Raw genomic sequence first — 19,066 nt, 5'->3', positions numbered from 1 at the left:
ACACTCCTCGGACAGCATCACGCTTCCCTCTCCAAAGCTGCTGCCACCAAAAACAGGCTTTGTTAGGCTCACTGGAGGGTATAATTCCACAACGAATGCAATCAGCTTGATTGCTGTCCATAGAATGAGGCCCTAAGAGGTCTGCTCCGCACACACACACACACACACACAGGCAGCCAGCTGACGAGAGCAAAGAAGAAAATCCATAATTATATCACCAACGAGGCACTTGGCTGGAGCCTCCCGAGCCACAGACGCTTATCGCCAGAGGATCCTGCTCCTTCCATCCGTCTCTGTCATTAGGGAGAGGAGAGGAGGAAAGCAGGGGAGGAGTGGTGGTGGGGCTGAATCTGACTCTCTGTCCCCTTGGATTTTGATCAGTGCAACTCTGCTCTGATTTTTCACCAATAAATCTTATTACAGGTGCAACTCTGTGATGGAGGCTACCAGAGGAAACATTCTCCACATGGCTGGATTAACAATGGAGCCAGTTAAGTTAAGTTGTGTTAAGGGTGGTATAGTCATGATGTAGATATTTCATTATGGTTGCAAATTGGTACATTTAGATGGCCTGATTCTCCAGTGTGTCTCAAGCATACATTATGGCACAGATAGAAGACAGGTCTCTGAAAAGGAAGCAGGCCTTATGTGGTGGCTAGGATCTGTACAGGAGCCAGCAGGCAGACGCTTAACATGCGCTTCTATTTAAACCACACTCCTGTTTCTACCTGATGTGTTCAGCCCAGATGAAGAGTCCAGACACAGCAGCCAAGATCGATAAGACATGTTTGCACAGACTTGCTAGACTTCTCACTCCTTAGGTGGAAATTCTGTATTGGGATATTTCACAAGTCTTGTTCTGTAATCATACTGTTTTTTATATATATATTTATTTATGATATAGTGTGTTAACACACATAATTATCGCCTCTTTCATGTACGTATATGTTTATTTATTTATAGGTTAAAATATAAAAATGTATGTTTTAAATGATCTACTCTGCATTTCGAATGGCAAAATGCTATTTAGTATGCAAACTCTTTAGCACAGATTTATCATGCAAGTATTGTACACGACAAGTGTGATTTCTATATGTTTTTTACCGACCTTTTCCATATGGGATTGTAAATTAATTATAACAATCAATGAAATGGTGCAGCACGTGAACGCTGTGATAGGCTACACAAAACAAAGACACAGCAAGACACTGCAAGTCAACTACACTTGTTCTCCGTCATACACAATACACACTTCTCAAACCGCTTTCTCCAAACTAGTTAAGTAGATATGATCAGTTATCTAATATTCTTAAATATTCTTTTATCTGCTCATCTCTAAAACACTTCCATTATCAATGTGTATGAATTAGGCTACATGAATAAACTTGCATGTCCTTGTCTTGCAAATCCAACAGAACAGATGTCTAGTAATTATTCATATCCACTTCTCAGTTTGGCTTTGGCATCAGTCTGCGTGCAGAAGCTTGCTTGAGATGCATGGCACTGACTCCCAGCAATCAGTGAAGAAAGACAAGACTAAGGCCCAGAGAAGTCAAATCTTGAGGTAATCTCAAGCAGGAAAGGATGCAGAAACTACTTTTAACCCCACTGTGGATTTCTAAAGAACCGATTTTTTCACTTTCTTCACAGAGGGTTACAAATGAGGATAAAGCGATTAAACCTTCTCACAGGTAAACATTTGTCTTCCTTTCAAGAGCATGCATCTTCCAGAAGTTCTAGAATATACATCACTCAAATATAACATAGGCCTACTTATTATTTTATTACTTTTTAGTTTAATCAATTAAACATTGAAGTAAAATCTGCAGTACCTAGGGCACTAATGACCCTGGATCACATCTGACACTTGTCTTGTACTGGTCACCTGTCAGCTAAGTGATCTGGGTACTGCTAATGTCAGCAGCTGCAAAGAGTCCTCTTCTACCTGTTACATTTGAAGCTCGGTTCAGGTTTACCTGGACTGACAGTGAAAGCAAATGCCTGCAGACTCACTGAAGTTTCAGATGAGGGTTCCCGAAGCAGGCCGATTCAAACACAAACACCGGGCCGCGCGGCTCTCAGCTGGTGGTAATAATTACTCTGCGATGGATAAAAGAGGGCTACCGAGGGAGAACGCTGCGTTGCTATTCATCACATAGAACCAAAGCGGTCACGCACAGCAGCCGACGGTCTTTGATTGCGCGCCACCGGGACGCTGTAAATCTCTTCCCCACCTGCACGCACATCATGGCCAGCGTCACATCAGAGGCTTCCAGCTGTTTTTTTTATTTGCCCCAAGCCTCGCAGAGTGAGCCAGAGGAATGAGGGCGCTGACTACTGTACTACATACCCGCAGAGGGAGGCGAAGATTAAGAAAAATCTTTCCCATGGGGACCTGAGAAAGCCCAGCCCCGGTTCCCATATCTAAAATACGTCTAATAGACACACACACTACAGAAATTCGCACAATAAACAGTGTTTTAATTGTTAAGCAAACATTCAAAAGACGGACCATACACATCATGCTCAACAACTGATACTTCACTAAAGTCATACACTGGCATTTAATAACTGAGAATAAGCCCCCTACACACTGTGAACATTTAACCATATTTGGAAGTTTGACAATGACTAGAATCTGTTACTAACAACACCAAACGAAATAGAACATATAGTCTGTTTGATGTTGTGTGGCTGAAATTGTTCATTGAACCAAGGTTTATGTGACCGTTGTAAATAGCCGAGAAAGCCAGCGAGTTGCGGAAATCCAAAAATAGTTATTTCACCAGCCTATTACCAAAATTACAATACGCGTCAAAACAAATGTATGAATCATGTCGTTTAAGTTGGATAAAGCCCTCTTTTATTTCCAGTGTCTATACATTTGCCAGCTATCTTTCCAATACAATAGAAATGCCTCTCTGTAGTTAACATCACATTGTCTGTGTGGTCGAGAGTTTTCAACTGTTGAGGTGTTTGGTTAGACTATTGGACAGGGATGTATCCTCAGAAGTTTATTTTACGCTCATGGCAACTCTATTTTATACTGCTTTACGTACGTGGCATGTTTCAGACCTGTTACTATGAAATGTTAGTCCGAGTGCTACAGCTCAAATGGGTTTGCAACTTTATAGACCATCCACACCCCGTGTCCGTCATCAACCTGCTGATGGAGGAAGATGCACGACAAAACAGGATAACAAAAGACGAGTAACACTGTGTGGGATCTTTGCCGAGATACAGTCGCAAAACAATGAGGATGAGTTGACATTACCAGCTTTGCATGGGTCCTTGTAGTTGATTGTGTCTGCGGTTTCTGCGGGGTCAACATAGTAACTCGTCTCCACCTCCACTGCAATCGTCAGTAACAGACGAAGGCTTGATAGCAGAATTAACCACCTCCTTAGCGGACCCATGTTTCTGGGATGGGGTGAGTGGATGTGTCAAACTAAAAATTCTCAGGCAACGGAGAAGTAGAATTGGGGGAGGACTTAGTAGGAATGAGAACTTAGGGGAGGGCGGGTTTTACAACTGAGCGTTGCCTCTCAGTGTCTTTATTCGGGGGCAGTGATTCGCTCACATACCCGGGACTCGGGCCAACAACAGAGCATAGCCTACAAACTTAGCAGAGGGAAGGTCGTGCACGTTGATTAAGGTACATACATCCGCCGGCTTCCCCTCTGAAAAAGTTCGCCTCATCAATGTTTCCTACAACAATCCGGTTACATGGAAGCGCAGTAGCCTACCGACAGAGCAACAACACCCGGGCCACACGCTGGAATCAGGAGTGTTTTGTGAGCCGCTACCACATGGTGGTTGGATTGCGTAGCAATAGCCTAAAGGTCGATGTGTACAAAACATCATGGTCCATAAAGTCAAGCTATCTGCATTACCTCTCAGAGAAATGTGCATGTGCAAAATGTGCACATTTTAAGTGTACCTTAAAAGCAATGGGAATAATGAGGAATCATTGCCTGGAGCAAAGTCTGAAGCAAAGTTAACACCTTGCCAATGTAAATAAAATGGGTTTTTATACCACCAGGAGGTATTTGAAGTAAACTATCTGATTAGACTTTTTTGAGAAGTAACTTTAAACTAGGCCTATACGTGATCATGAAATATTCTCTATGGAGAGATGAAAGCACACAGAGACAGCATTACATCTTTATCTTTAATGCTCTACAGTTAGCACACACCATCTGAAGTACCACACTTTTCACTGTAAACAGCAGTTTAAACACATCAACATGCACAGTGGGGTGAGACAGAAACCAAAACTAGATGAAATGTATCATAATGACGAAGTACCTTAGAGGCTTGTCCCTGATGTCTTGCAATTTATTATGCTCACACAGCTTTTAGGACTACTACAGAATAGGCAGGGATCTTATACCCAGACACAATGAACAAAGACGCTAGCTAATACACAAGAAAAACTACACCAGGGCACACAGACTAAATGGCTAAACAGAATTACACGCCAACACAAGCACATTCTAAATTCAAACAACATCACAGAATAAGATTTACATGGAACACAAAGAGTCATGGGAACTGCATTACACCACGTGCAACCATGGAAACACATGTTGCGGAGAAGAGCAACTTCCTTGCAATTTTGTGATCAGAAGTCAAGAGGCTGGATGTGTAGATCTGAAGTTTGATTGTAGTCATTAAGCCACAACAGAAGATGATCCATGGATGATCTCCAAGTATGAATGGCCAGTCAGTCTTTTTTAAAGGAACCTAGTTCCTCCCACTTTCTTGTGTTCAGCTATTCCTTATGGCCAATTAGAACTATCTCCATCCTCTTACCTTTACTCAATCAGAAGTTGTTGCATTCTTGGCACCACTTACATTTCCTGGGATAATTGGGGTGAAGTCAATTCATCTTGGTTACAACCTACCTCTCAGCAGTCAGCCAGTTTGAGTGAGGACATTCATACCTCCATGAGTTAATCCATGTCCACCAAATACAAAAATATTACTACACACAACACGCTGGCACGCTACATAGCCCCCACCAAGCTACTCAATTGTCCCCAGTGACTCAGGCTTGCAACACAAAGTCTCTCAAGTGTTGGGGAAGTTGTCGCCTACGCTGGGAGCACCCCTTGGACACTTGGGGATGGGGGGAAGATGGCGCTGTCTCAGTCTCTGTTCGCATCTGAGTGAGCCAGGGGAGGAGGGGTGCTAGTCTGTCTTGGTGGAGAACCACCAATCGCTGTTGCCTAACTAGCTGTACCCTATACACAACATCAAACAGTTTCGCTAACACAATACATGGCCCAACCCACTGGCTCACTAACTTGGGAGAGACCCCCTTGTTATGCTCAAGACAATAAACCCGGACCTTATGCTGATGCTGTAGCTTGATGGCCAGTTCGCTGGTCCTCGGATCCACTCTCCTCCCCACGACCGAATTGGAGTGCCACAATCTCCGTGCTGAGGGTGATGGCTACACAGCAGGCCAGAAGATCCAGGTCAAGGTAAGGGTCATGGATATTAGCAAGCCAGAACTCATGCATCAGCTCCTGGCCTCCAACATGGACTCGCAGTGGCTTCTTCCCACTTCGCCAACCTTTTCCCAGGTCACGGTCATCAGCTGAGTGGTGGTTGGTGCCCACACTGCTGGGAGTGAGCCAGTGGTGTCCGGAAGGATACAAGGTCACACTATGGAGACGGTGGCCCCCCCATGTCCACTAAGGCCCGGATTGGCCATCAAGCTAACAGTTCAAGCACAGTCCTTTATAGTGGCATTTGTGGTGCGTGCATCGACCTTGGAGAAGAGGGGCTGGAGACTAGGGCGGCGGTCCCCTCACTGCACTGCTCCGCCGTCGCTTCCCTGCGGTTGGCTGGCTCTGGCAGCTCTGGAGTTCGGCAATCGTGGGCCACATGATCAGGCCTGTCACACCGGTAGCAGTGCTCGTCAGCCATCATCGTTTCCGCTGGCGCACCGCTGGAGGCAGGGCCAACCCCCTTATCAATTTAGCCTTTTCTTCCAGTCATGTTGTCCTCTAGGCACCACCTTGCTCTCTCCCACTGCACTAGCCTTTGGGGATGAGTTTGCAGATATGTCATGCTGTGCCATCTCCACCACCATCTCGGGAACTACATCACACATCTGTGGAGTAGCCTACATTCCTTCCCTCAGGTAAACTCAGAGGTTTTCTCTCGGCAGTCGTTACCACGATCATTAGAGACACTAGGTCAACTAAGTTCAACAAATGTTTGGTCAAGAACACATTCCTTTGGCTTGATGTGTCCGCAGCAAGATTAACACCTTGTCAATGTAAATAAAACTTCACCTGAGGCGAAAAGCTATTAAGTTAACTCTCAAATCTCATTTAACTTGTTTTTTTTTTGTGAGGCAATTTTAAACTAGACCTTCAGGTGATTAAGTCATATTTTCTCTTGAGAGATGAAAGCACACGGAAACAGCATTAGATGTGTAAAAACATGAAAACTTTATCTTTAATGTTCTACTACAGTTAACACATTTTGAAGTACCACAATTTTCACTGTAAACAGCAGTTTAAACTCACAGAATGAACAGAATGGCCGGGACATCTTACACGCAGACTCAATGTACAGGGCAAGGGTAGACAAAGAAGCTAATGCACGAGGAAAACTACACCAGGGCATTACACATAACACACGGACTAAATGGCAACAGAATTAAACAGCACAACACGGCCACATTCTAAATTTGAACAATAATCACAGAAGTAACATTGATATGGAACATACAGAATCACGGGAACTACACGGTACATCTAGCCTGGATACCAGACCGAACTTAGCCCCGCCCACAACATTTGAAGTCGGGAAGTTCGGTCTGGCATCGCTCCATTGGGGAGAAATTATGCCCGACCTTTACCAATCAAATTGCTAGGGCGGGCTTTATACGATGATGGACAGATCAACCGTAACGTAATCAACCACGTCACCAACACACGGGTTGAATTCGTTTTCAACAAACATGGCTGCCGCTGGAGAGCTGAAATGTATAGATTCGAGTCCATTTAGACATTGACAGTGCATTCATTTTGAAAGAGGAACAGAGAAACGCGATCAAGGCATTTGTCAATCGAAAAGATGTTTTTGCCTTCCTTCCTACGGGATCCAGTAAAAGTTTAATTTATCAGCTGGCCCTGGTCACATACTACGTTGCTCTGATTGGTTGTAGGTAACCAATTGAGCGAAGAGGGATTTTTTCTCCTGGTTCGGTTGAAACACGCCCCATAATCACAGCCCAATGGAGCGGTATCAGACTCATATTCTGACTAGAATTATGAGTATAACCTCGTCAGGCTACTGTACATCATATACACAGCAACATTCTGGCATGCTACAGTATGATCGAACATCTCTGTAGAGTAGCCTACTTTCTTTCCCTCAGGTAAACTCAGAGGTTCTCTCTGCTGGCGTCACCATGATTACAGTCAGTAGAGACATCACTAAGTACAACAAAGTTTGGTCAAGAATACATTCCTTTGGCTTGAAGCAGCAATTCAACAAGTGTCTACGCAAGAGTGCAGAGAACGACAAAAAAGCAAACAACTCCAAAGAAAATATCGACAAAGAAACAAAAACATCACCTGAGCAATACAAGTCATTACCAAATGTCATGCAAGCAGCTGAGCTTTCCCAATAATGGCATGAGATGTTAAGATCCTTGTGTTAGTATGTAGGGAGCTAAACCAAACAGCTAACAGGTGTGGCCCTGGTCAGAGTATGCGAGCACTTAAACTGCTCACTAATTTAGACCCTCCTCATTATGGCATGCTATACATGGGTGGGGTACAATATCCCCTTCCAGGGTACCAACCTGGATTAGGGTAATCTTGCGGAGCCAAAATATGGACTAAAAGTGCATTGAAAGTGAATGTCAACCAATCCACCCCTCTACCTGGCAGGGGGTTGGGGTTATTCCAAGTATGTGGTTTAGTGACTAACCTGGGTAAATTAACTCAGTGTAAATTGTAAACCTCCTAATAGAAGAGCCCAATGACTTAATTCTTCTAGCAGAACAAAGCCATAGCGCTCTTCTATTAGGAGGTTTACCATCTACTCTGAGTTACCTAATCCACATTTTTCACTAAACCACATACTTGCAGCACCCGTATGGCTACGCCTGAGTAAGGGGTACGATTGGGTATGAATCTAGTTCAGGGTAATGTTCAGATGGGGCTCTGATCGGGCCTGCCACCTTGGGGAAAGGAACCCAGACTAGGCTTAAAGGGAAATTTTATTTTAACCTGGGCCCTATTTTTAGCCTTTTTTTAAGCCTTATTTTTAAAAACAAAAACAACAATCGAAATCGGTCCAGTATTTAGTTAGAATGCTAAAACTGGCAACCACAAAACGGCAATACATCGCAATCCTATGGAGCAAGCAGGCACTTCAAAGTAAACCACTTGTGTTAGCTACTGACAGGCTTGTAAATGTTATTATAAGGGTCCAACAACATGCAAAGGAGATACACCTGTGTCTGTTTACCCCAATAACTTTAAAGAAACTGTAGAATATGAATTTTTGTACTGTCAGTGTTTTACAGCCTCGATCATCCGGTCTCTCACTTAGTACCACATTCAGTGCCTGTAGTTGATTGGCCTACCGTGGGGTGCTGAAGAGGACACATTTAAAGAAGTGAGTGCCCACTCCAACACCACAGGCACTGAATGAGGTGCTACGTCAGAGACCTAAAAATAGGGCCCAGGTTGAAAAGTCCCTTTAAGGGATAATGTTTCCCTTGGAGGAAACAGGCTTGGATACAAACCTTTTCCTGCTGGATGACAATAACATGAGGACATTTCAGTGATAAAACACCAGATCATATCATATCATCTTATCTTATAAGCGGAGCAACATAACGTTGTGTGTAAAAGTTTAGGCACCATTGGGTACAAGCCACAAGTCACGGTTTACAAGTCACGTTTACAAGTCATAATTACAAGCCACAATGACTGTTTTTTAAGGTAAAAAGTAGCTTGAGATACATAAGTAACATTTGAAGAAAAGCTGCATTTGAATGTCTGTCTTCTACAGCTTTTTTATTTTGCTCATTATAACTTTTACCAAGGGATACCCAAACCTATGCATACAACTGAATCTCAGAGAACCACCTCCACCCCTTCCACTAATCTAAATGAATCAGTTGGCCTCCTGAGAAAATAAACAAACAAACAGGTAAATTAATAAATAACACAAGGAATAAATAATATACCTCCCAAGACCATTAACAGCAGGCCTATCACAACCAGACAGTTAAGGGCTGATTCACCACATGTAACCACCTTGAGACCCTTTTTGCATCTATGTTTATCTGAATCCTAACAGGGACATACAGTATTTCTGTCAGATTTCAGGATCTGACTCCATAACCGCTGCCACCACGAGTTGCCACCCTGCTGCTTACAACCCTAGGCATATTTGACATTGAAGGTTTTCTCGATCACGGCTTTGCTGCTTCCATTATACCCAGCTTTGCACCAGCTGAGATGAATTTATTATTCCAATCTACTTCTCAGCATCCTTTGCAGTAGCTCTGTGCAGTGGGACGACTCGCATGTCCCCAGTGTGGCTGGTTGGAGCGTGATGTGTTCTGGACTGCCTGTCTGTGCTGCACTGCCCCTGCTTTGAAGTGACATCACACCTGAGCCAGGTACTGAAGCGCCTCTGTGTGGCGTCAGAGTGGGATAGACAGGTGTGTGGGGTAAGAGTGGGATAGACAGGTGTGTGGGGTCAGAGTGGGATAGACAGGTGTGTGGGATAGACAGGTGTGTGGGGTCAGAGTGGGATAGACAGGTGTGTGGGATAGACAGGTGTGTGGGATAGACAGGTGTGTGGGATAGACAGGTGTGTGGGGTGTTGTGGCCCAGCTGGGACTTCCTCCTTCCTTGTCCCTGTGCTAGTGCCCCCTGGTGGCCGATCACTCCACCCATGCACCCATCACCCGGTTGTTCAGCCCCACCCGGTTGAAGTCCTGCAGCTGGATGCCAATGGGCGTGTGCTGGGAGTAGTGGACATTCTTTGAGCCCTCGTGGGACACCTTGTTGGGGGGCGGCATGATGAAGCGAGCAGGGCGCACGACCACGCCCAGGTTGGTGCAGGAGCGGCAGGCCACGGCGGCCTGGAAACCACGGCGGAAGTTCTCATTGAAGAAGCCGTAGATGATGGGGTTGATACCGCTGTTGGAAAAGGCCAGCCAGTGAGCCACTGGGAACAGGTAGTTGCTGAGGAAGTCGATCTGCTGGGGGTCCAGGTCCTGGTAGTCGGCCAGCAGCCAGAGGGTCCACAGCGGCAGCCAGGACACCATGAAGAGCACGGCCACCATGATGAGCATCTTGATGACCTTGATGCGTCTCCGTGAGCGCATCCGTCGCGTCTCGGCCAGCCCCGTCTCATGCAGCTTGACGGAGAGCTTGGTGGCGATGCAGCCGTACATGACGCTGATGAGTGCCAGCGGTGCCAGGTACACGTGCACGAAGATGACAGTGGTGTAGACGCGGCGCATCTCCGGCTGCGACCAGTCCTCGTAGCACACGAACAGCGGGTAGGTATGGTTACCCTGCTCCATGTAGGCATTGTCGTAGTGCGTTACGGTCAGTGTGGTGGCCGAAGGAAAGATCACGGCAAAGGCCAGTAGCCAGATGAAGAAAATGGCGAAGAGAGCGGTGACAGGGCGCGTACGGTGTCTGAAGGGGTACACAATACCCGTGAACCTGCAGAAGGGGCACAGAAAGCACGTTTATGCAGACGGTCAAAGCCCTAAGACCTTAAAGGTGAAGTCCTTGATTGCAATCCATCACACTTTACGTGGATTTCAGCAAAATTCTCCTCTAGCTGTCCGTCCAATGTGTGCAAACAAAAAAATGCAGGTGTTCGTAAACTGTCCTGGCTCTGTAACAAACAAAGTGGCTCAGACCCAGTCATACACTCTTCTTTCCAACCAACAGTTTGCTTCTGCAGCAGAGAAGGGAGGGGTATAATTTGACTGGCTGTTCACCTCAGATATCCACAACCATTCGCCAGAATCAAGGCCTGTGCCTTTGACTTTGATGATAATGACCACAAAGCAATTTATATACATTCAAAGTGTTGCCTTGCGGTCACATGACTTCCCTTCAGTTTTTCCTAAATGTTCCTAAGAGAGCCTTTAGGTGGTGCTGTGAAGACACACATATGGGGCTACAACTCAGAGAAGGAGTGCAGTGTGTTCAGAAGTGTTCCTGTTGGGAAAGAAATTAGGTCGGAGGAAGTACTCTGATGATGACACCCAGTTCATTTGATAATATAGATGTTTGTTTCAGATGCAGCTGTTAAGCCCGAATTATAGATCTGCGTCGGTGTCCATCCGGACACATAGCCACGCCTTGGCAACACCCTTCCCCGTGGTGGAACGCCCATCCGAGCCCATCCGAGCCCTTCGGAGAGCTGGACGGACACCGACGTGCACCTCTCGATTTTTGTAACTTTTTCGGATACGAACGGATAGCGACGGATACCCCCTTGGCTGTGATTGGTCCGCTAACGAAATCATTTCCTAACGACATCATTTCCGGAATCTCACATTTCCTGTTTCATTCCCTATCTGTTCCTATTCTGTTATAGAGTGTGGATCAGCCGAATATTTCTGTCCGAGCCCGGCCTGCGTCCGACAGAGTAGTGCCCGAGCCAGACAGCCATTCAAATATATTGTCGGAATCCAACCAGACATAGTCAATGTCTCAACTGTCCATACTAATGACACATTTACGTATGTTTTTTATGAATAGCCTGTAGACCGTCTCACAAGCTTCTTCTAGTTGATTATGAACAAACATAACAGAAGAGGTCTGAAGATATTTCTGAAACACTTATAAGGACGCTCAAATGACCGCGAATTCATAGGAGAGAATACTATCCCATTCTCACAGGAGACATCACAGCAATCGGAGCATATTTGTCAAACGTGATAAAAGATAGCCCTGCTCTGAAATATTCCCATTCCATACTGAATATTCTGTTTAGATCAAAGGTTTGTTTTTCAACACCGTGATATTTCAGATGATGGAACAGTTGAAATGAATGCTCATATACAAAAGCTAACCTTAACGTGAAGTGGAGTTAACTTGCAGCCAACACCATTGCATTACAAACCCTAACACACACACATAATGAGAAAGTAGGCTTATTACACCTGGCGATTATCTCGCCTTTTATCTACCATCTTTGAATAATGTAACTTATAAACACGTCGTTTTAAAGCGCTGTGGCCGTCCTGAAAAGATGTGTCAATAAATGAATTTAATCCATAGAATCCATGTTGACTTCACTACTTATTAAGATATTGTAACAAATCACGGAAGTGTGGAATATTTGTTATGGCTTTTAATTAAACACTAAACACAATACAATGTCAAAATGGCACGGGCTTTATGACCTGCTACAAGTTATCACGAACAGACTGTGCTACCGTCACACACCTGTATAAACTCCGTCCCAACACAGAACAACGACATGCAATTAGAACAGTAAGGAACATTGTTAAAGAACATCGTTGGGCGTTGCATCATAGACATGTATATATGTCTATGCGCTGCATCACATCGAGAAAAGTATGTGCCCGCCGCACGGCATTATGGGGCGACTATGCCAAGTTAAATATGGAATGTTCAATGCCTTATCGCGCTGACTTGTCCCAGCCCTACCCCAGCCCGACAGCAAGTAAAATATTTAGTCCGAACCCCAATGAGTCAATGTCTCAACTGTTCATACTACTGACACATTTACATACGTTTCTTAAGAATAGCCTGCCTTTATTAAACTCGAGCATCAACAGATGAATGATAAATGCACTGGCTCACACAAACAAGCCCCGTTAAACGCACAAGCGCGCACAAAAGGGATATAAGCATATTGAAATGAATTATTCACATTGCAAGAACGGAATGAAATGGCCTACACATTACACACGCTATGCATCTGATATGCCTAAATAAAACTCACGTTATATGCTACACCAGAAGAGGCGCGAATAAAACATGTAAGTACACGGACACATTCCTTATAAAAGTATCTACATAGTCCAACCATCGATGTTTAATCCATGTTGTGGAGAAAGAGGATGGCATCAATCATATTTCATTAAAGCTTCACACTTCTTACATTGGACATATCAAACAGCCTCATTAGAATCCGCATAGAATATGATGCCATCCGACAGAAATATCTCCATAGGCCTACAGTAAATTTCCCCTCGAGTGTCGTTTTAAACTCTCCAGATGACAGTTTCTTTTTTTAAAAACTTTAAGTGCACAAAGTTCGTTATAAAACGATCTACATAGTCCAACAATCGAGGTCTAATCCATTTACATTTAGCCGACGCTTTTGTACAGGGGAGAAGCATGTGAAGCAAACACGTTTACTTGACTACTTATTAAGATATTTAAATATGGAATGTTCAATGCCTTGACTACTAAGCAGAAATATCTCCATACAGTAGATTCCCCCTCGTTTTGTATTGTTTTAAACTCTCCAGATGACAGTTTATTTTTTAACTTATTCCCTGATACCAGTTTGCCTCCTGTAATCGCGTTGTCACAGCTAGGACATAAAAAATATCCCCGCACACAAGAAGGCTATTATCCTAAATGTGATTTATTTTAGTCTCAAAAACGAACTTCTCCATCACGTGAGGCAGACACGTTGACTTGACTACTTATTAAGATATTTAAATATGGAATGTTCAATGCCTTATCACGCTTATGTTTGAAATATCTCCATACAGTAGATTCCCCCTCGTTTTGTATTCTTTTAAACTCTCCAGATGACAGTTTATTTTTAACTTCTTCCCTGATACCAGTTTGCCTCCTGTAATCACGTTGTCACAGATATTTATTTGCCCAGTCAGCTTGTTGGTCTTGACGTTCAGATGTTGCGCCTAAACTATCATATCGTCTCGTCACATGATCAAATAGAGACTTGACATTGGACAACAGCATACATATTACCCAGCAATCATCATTACAAATCTGAATATGACAAAAAATACCAAAGAAAATGAGATAGTATTCATTTCATTGAATCGTTTTTAATAGTTTCTATAGTGTATGTAAGATAAGCATATCATTTTGTTATAGATTGCTACTATTTTTCACACAAATAATACCTACCATGATGGAGATAAGTTTGCCTTTTCAAGTGAATATATAGCGTTAGACAGACTATTCGTTGTAATGTAGTGTGTCTCAAAGACCCATGTGACTACACCTGTTGCTCTTGATGACGTGACGGCTGGGAGGAGGGAGATAAACAATTGACGAATTCTATCACTCAAAGAGGTCGCGTAGTAGCTTGTCTGTGACCAAACAACCGCTGCTCCACCCACTGTTCTGGCGGTGAATTGTTTTCAACACCCACAGCCGTCGAAGAAGTATAAATCAAAAACAGTACGTCCGAATCCGTCCGAATCTGTTTCCCCGCCCATCCGTAAAACGGACGGACACCGACGCAGATCTATAATTCGGGCTTTACTTCTAATCAACTGGCTCTGCAGCTGTAACACTTTAAATCACCTTCCCATGACCATAGTTCACTCTAATCCTTTCACTAATGTTTCATAAGTAAAGAATTCAAAGTCCTTTGTCTGAAAGCAAAACCATCAAAATGCTCAGACATACCACAGTATGGTAGTGTTTGCAATAATGGCGTATAAACTATACTTTGCATGTGATAATTAAGTTTACAAATGAATGGCCCAGATGCATGCATTTAACCAAATTCACCATTTGCATAACTAAATGAAGTAATTTGTATGACTGTCAGACATAATTCACACATTGTTTTAACAACATTAATTAGTTGAGAACAGTGCCAATGCAACTAAAACAAACTGGCATACTTGCTGTCCAACATGCATTTAAAAATACATTAGGTCTCCAAAGACGTTTTTGTCACTTTTCTAATTTTTTGATACACTTTTTTGCATCTCGCAATTGCGGGGAATCCTTGAATTTGCACGAATGTACAAAATTGCGAGATCGGAAAATCCCGAAGGATTGATGAATGCATTGTTTCTCTGCAGTGTCTGAAACAATATCTTACAAGAAAATACTGAAATAACAGATACATCTTCACTTTTAAGCCATGCATGTGCAATTTGTTATATTAGCTGCATTTAATGTTTATGTTGCCTGTGTGCTGGGAGAAACTCCTTCAGTTGCAGCCGGAGATAATAAAAAAACATACCTGTCAACTGCTATAGCCACAAGCGTGAAAACGGAGGCTGAGACAGACATCCCCTGAATCAAGTTGCTCATGGTGCATGTCATCTGGTCAAACGGCCAGCCTGTGTTTGGAGAGGGATGTTCAAACGATAGCATTGTCAGGACACATACTTCACCTGCAGACTGGCACAGTAGGCACAGGGCCAATCAAGCAATTTAATCGACAAATTGGTGACCAAGGTCAATCATGAGGTGCTCACCTGAAATGAGGCTGTCAATCAAAGTGGTAGGTACACAGAACACTCCAACGAGTAGATCGCTAATGGCCAAGTTTAAAATGAACAGGTTGGTCACGGAACGCATGTTGCGGTTACGGAGTACAACAAGGCAGACAAGTCCATTGCCGCCAACACAAAGAAGAAGTACAAGAATATAAGACAGGATGTAACTCAGAGCCATAGCTGTTGAATGTCGATAATAGGGCAAGATTGTGCGGTTGTCCATTGCCGTGTCTGTGGTATTATTAAAAGTAGATCCATCTAACAAGGCCATTTTCTGTACGTAGACCCTGTAAAATAAACATTTTTTTTTGTTGAATAATATTGGTATTTAAGTAACAGGGTTTAACATAAGCTTTAAAGCTTTTTACCGAAAAGAATACATTCAGACGTAACCCCTTTGCACCAACATTTTGTAACATTAGTAACTGCAATTTAATTATACATTGTTTTCTCAGTAACTGTAACGGATTATAATCACATTTATTTTATAATTTAGGTACATAACTCCCCTGTGTCTCAAAGGCAAATAAAACATTTATTATCAGAGAAGATTAATTGCTGCCTTAGTCTTCTGACAGCCGCGATTTTGTTTTTCTAAAACAAACATTCAACAAACAATTTGTCGCACTGGCAAATTAAATATGTTTTAAATTATAATGTTTTAATTCATTTGTATCTTACCTGTGTGTGTGACTCACTGTCACTCACTCACACGCAGAAATAATTGTCACTAGCCCGCGTTTGTGTCCTTTCAAACAGATGAATCGTACTTCCAAACATAGTTCCTGCCTGTTGCGCGTTGTTCTAAACGCTTCCCTTCTGAGCCATCCAAGGCAGTGTGTGTTGGAACAGCTTTAACGATCTTTATGATCTCAGATGCCTCTTCAAAAGAGACGCAAACTTGATGAGCACTGGGAACTTCAGCCATTCCGGTACGCTGTGTGTAAATGGTGGGAAAAATCCAGTGGTCTTCAAAATCAATGGAAAGCATAGCATCGAAGGAGAAGCTGCCTTTCCCGCTGTCGTGAAGAATCTGGTTTTCCACGAAGTGGCGGTAGCGCTCAAGAGGTACAATAGCCAACGTTTGTCTGTGCTACTCATTCTCTATCTCACTCAGTCACTCGCTTACTCACTTTCTCTCTCTCACACACACACACACACACACACACACACACACACACACACATACCCTGCCACCTCCCCTCCCCTGTGCGTGAGCTAGATTTGGAGAGAGGGAGTAACTATCTGCTGCAAATTCACAGTCCGCCCCTCAGCACAGCTGGGCTGTTGTGATGGGACAGCGTTCAGTGGGAGCAGGCTTCCCAGGTGCCCAAAGCTGCCACTGCTGCATGCATACCGTAAGCCTGCTCTGAACTAACACCTCACCAGAGAGAAGGCAAAACTTTCTGTTTTGTCTTATCCCTTCTTCGTCCTCAGTTGTGGGAGTTTATCCAAACCTGAAGCCGTGCTCCTGGGCTGTTTTTCTGCGGCGAACTGGAAGGATGCCGGTGTTGTGGTCGGACAGGGCCAGATGCGTGATGGAACTGTGTGTTCTGGTGGCCGTGCTGGCGTCAGGCTGCGCGGGTCAGTACCTGGAGCAGAGGGAGCCTGGCTCATCCTGCTACGGGGGATTTGATCTCTACTTCGTCTTGGACAAGTGAGTGTCAAACCTGCATGCCTCCATTTACCAGTAGGACAGGCAAGCCTGGGCTGTGGAGCAGTTTAATTGATTTGAAGGAGACTCGTAGTTCAGTTAAGACCACACTGGGACAGATGGATGGATGTCTCTGAACTGCCCTGTGCATTGAGGTTCGCTTTGCATAAATTAGAAGTGCTCTAGACCGAGTAACTTGAGGGTAATAGGTCAGTGAATCTGCCACTCAGGGGTTTTCAGTTGGCTTGGATGAGCCAGACAGATGTGAAGACAATCAAAGTCACTAAAAGCTTGGGTGTGCCACTGTCTTTACATTAACAGTCACACATTCCCTGTACTTTTCTCTCCTCTTCTCTGCTCTTCTTTTCTCTTCTCTTCCCTTCTTTTCTCTTCTCTTCTCTTCCTCATTTACCAAAATCTTGTGTGTGCCTGTATGTTCATGTCATATATTCCCTGAAAAAGTATTCTATTCTATTCTGTTCTATTTAGCTATGCTCTGTTTTATTGATACTGTTTAGTCTATTCCACCGTGGAATGACTGTTGTGGGTTAAGCTGTTGATGCTTAAGCTTTAGGCCTTATAAGGCAGTATTTGTTTTTGACATTTACACATTTGACCTATAAAGGGTGATGACTGATGACGTCTACATGTCCAAAACTATAAATTCAGAGGATTAAGGAGGCACCAAACACCGCCCCCCACACCCCCCCCAAAAAAACAGACACAAATTGTGGTGAGAGTTAGTTAATTGCGCTAGTTTTTATTAGTCAGCTGAAGCGTATGGGAACACTTACCATAAAATGCCCACACAGCTGCGAGAGAGTGGAAATATGGTAAACTTCACATCAGTGTATTATGCAATACAGAACGGCTCAATAACAGCCAAGAGTTTTCCCTGCAATAACAAAGAAGCATCCAAAAGTAGGATCACTTTAATATTATGCAAGCACTCAGGTCGGCGATGCAACCATGTAGAGGTCTCCTTACTCCTTTGCAGTAAGTGGTGTGTCGCACAGATGAAGTGTACCTGGATATAATGAGATATATATAACTCAAGGCAATTATGACCTGATCTCCTTGCCTCTCCTCCCCTCTCCTCTCCTCTCCTCTCCTCTCCTCTCCTCTCCTCTCCTCTCCCCTCTTATCCCCTACTATCTTCTTCTCTCCCTTCCTCTCTTCTCCTTCCTCTCTTCTCCTCTCCTCTCCTGTCCTGTCCTGTCCTCTCCTCTCCCCTCTTATCCCCTACAATCTTCTTCTCTCCCTTCCTCTCTTCTCCTCTCCTCTCCTCTCCTCTTAGTATGTGTGTGTGCGCGAGCGGCAGAACCCTATCACCAGCAGGTCCAGATGTTCCAAAGCCTCAGATGCTGCTGGCAGCAGAGCCTGTGCTGGGATTCATATCAGAGCAAAAATTGATGCAAAATGAGACGAGAGAGAGCGAGAGACAGAGAGAGAGAAAAGGAGGGAAAGTAACAAATAGACAGTAAAAGAGAGACAGAGGGAGAGAGAGAGATAGGGCCAGAGTTACAGGGAGCGAGAGAACAAAAGAGAGAATGGCAGTGAGAAAGAGACAGTGTAGAGAGACAAAGAGGCAGATGAAGAGAGATAGAGAGAGCATAAGAGAGACAAAGAGGTGGAAAGAAAGACAAGGATTGTCTACTTAAGAGACATAAAAAAGAAGACATAAAAGAGACAGATTCTATTATACAGTTTTTGAGTAACAAGGAAAGAGTGTGTGTTTGGTAGGGGAGTGAATAAAAGATGGGACAGGAAATCAGTTAAGTCTGGTGTTCAACCAAACGAAGAGGGCACACGTCACCCCGCTACTCATTGAGCTCCACTGGCTGCCTGTAGCTGCTCGCATTAAGTTCAAGTCACTTATGCTTGCTTACAGAGTGATTGCTGGTTCTGCTCCCACCTAC

General features: G+C 43.9%; 3 protein-coding genes across 4 annotated transcripts in view; 1 reads left to right on the top strand and 2 right to left on the bottom strand.

The window, feature by feature from the left end:
• Positions 1–3,776, bottom strand: part of LOC105907038 (bone morphogenetic protein 1-like) — a 38,204-nt gene extending 34,428 nt beyond the window's left edge. The window contains exon 1 of one of the 2 annotated variants that reach the window (XM_031578088.2): positions 3,275–3,776. In XM_031578088.2, coding sequence (XP_031433948.1) covers positions 3,275–3,416 — 142 coding nt within the window. In that variant the 5' untranslated portion in view covers positions 3,417–3,776. Of the gene's footprint in view, positions 1–2,013; positions 2,165–3,274 lie in introns of those variants that run through there. The other variant, XM_031578089.2, reaches the window with a different exon arrangement.
• A 6,035-nt stretch (positions 3,777–9,811) lies between these two features.
• npffr1l1 (neuropeptide FF receptor 1 like 1) lies at positions 9,812–16,260 on the bottom strand. The gene is made up of 4 exons (XM_012835428.2): positions 16,175–16,260; positions 15,473–15,780; positions 15,235–15,334; positions 9,812–10,727 (listed from the first exon to the last, which is right to left on the bottom strand). Exons 2-4 carry the CDS (start codon positions 15,762–15,764, stop codon positions 9,935–9,937), a joined length of 1,185 nt encoding a protein of 394 aa, XP_012690882.2. The 5' UTR covers positions 15,765–15,780; positions 16,175–16,260; the 3' UTR covers positions 9,812–9,934.
• A 57-nt stretch (positions 16,261–16,317) lies between these two features.
• The window catches only part of antxr1b (ANTXR cell adhesion molecule 1b), a 26,851-nt gene continuing 24,102 nt past the window's right edge, over positions 16,318–19,066 (top strand). Inside the window, exons 1-2 of the mRNA XM_031578027.1 lie at positions 16,318–16,561; positions 16,931–17,150. Coding sequence (XP_031433887.1) covers positions 16,996–17,150 — 155 coding nt within the window. The 5' untranslated portion in view covers positions 16,318–16,561; positions 16,931–16,995. The remainder of the gene's footprint in view (positions 16,562–16,930; positions 17,151–19,066) is intronic.

The sequence above is a fragment of the Clupea harengus genome, chromosome 12, assembly GCF_900700415.2.
Source record: "Clupea harengus chromosome 12, Ch_v2.0.2, whole genome shotgun sequence".
Taxonomy (NCBI): domain Eukaryota; kingdom Metazoa; phylum Chordata; class Actinopteri; order Clupeiformes; family Clupeidae; genus Clupea; species Clupea harengus.
The sequence above is the reverse complement of the archived record's forward strand: the minus strand, read 5'-3'. Positions and strand labels throughout refer to the sequence as shown.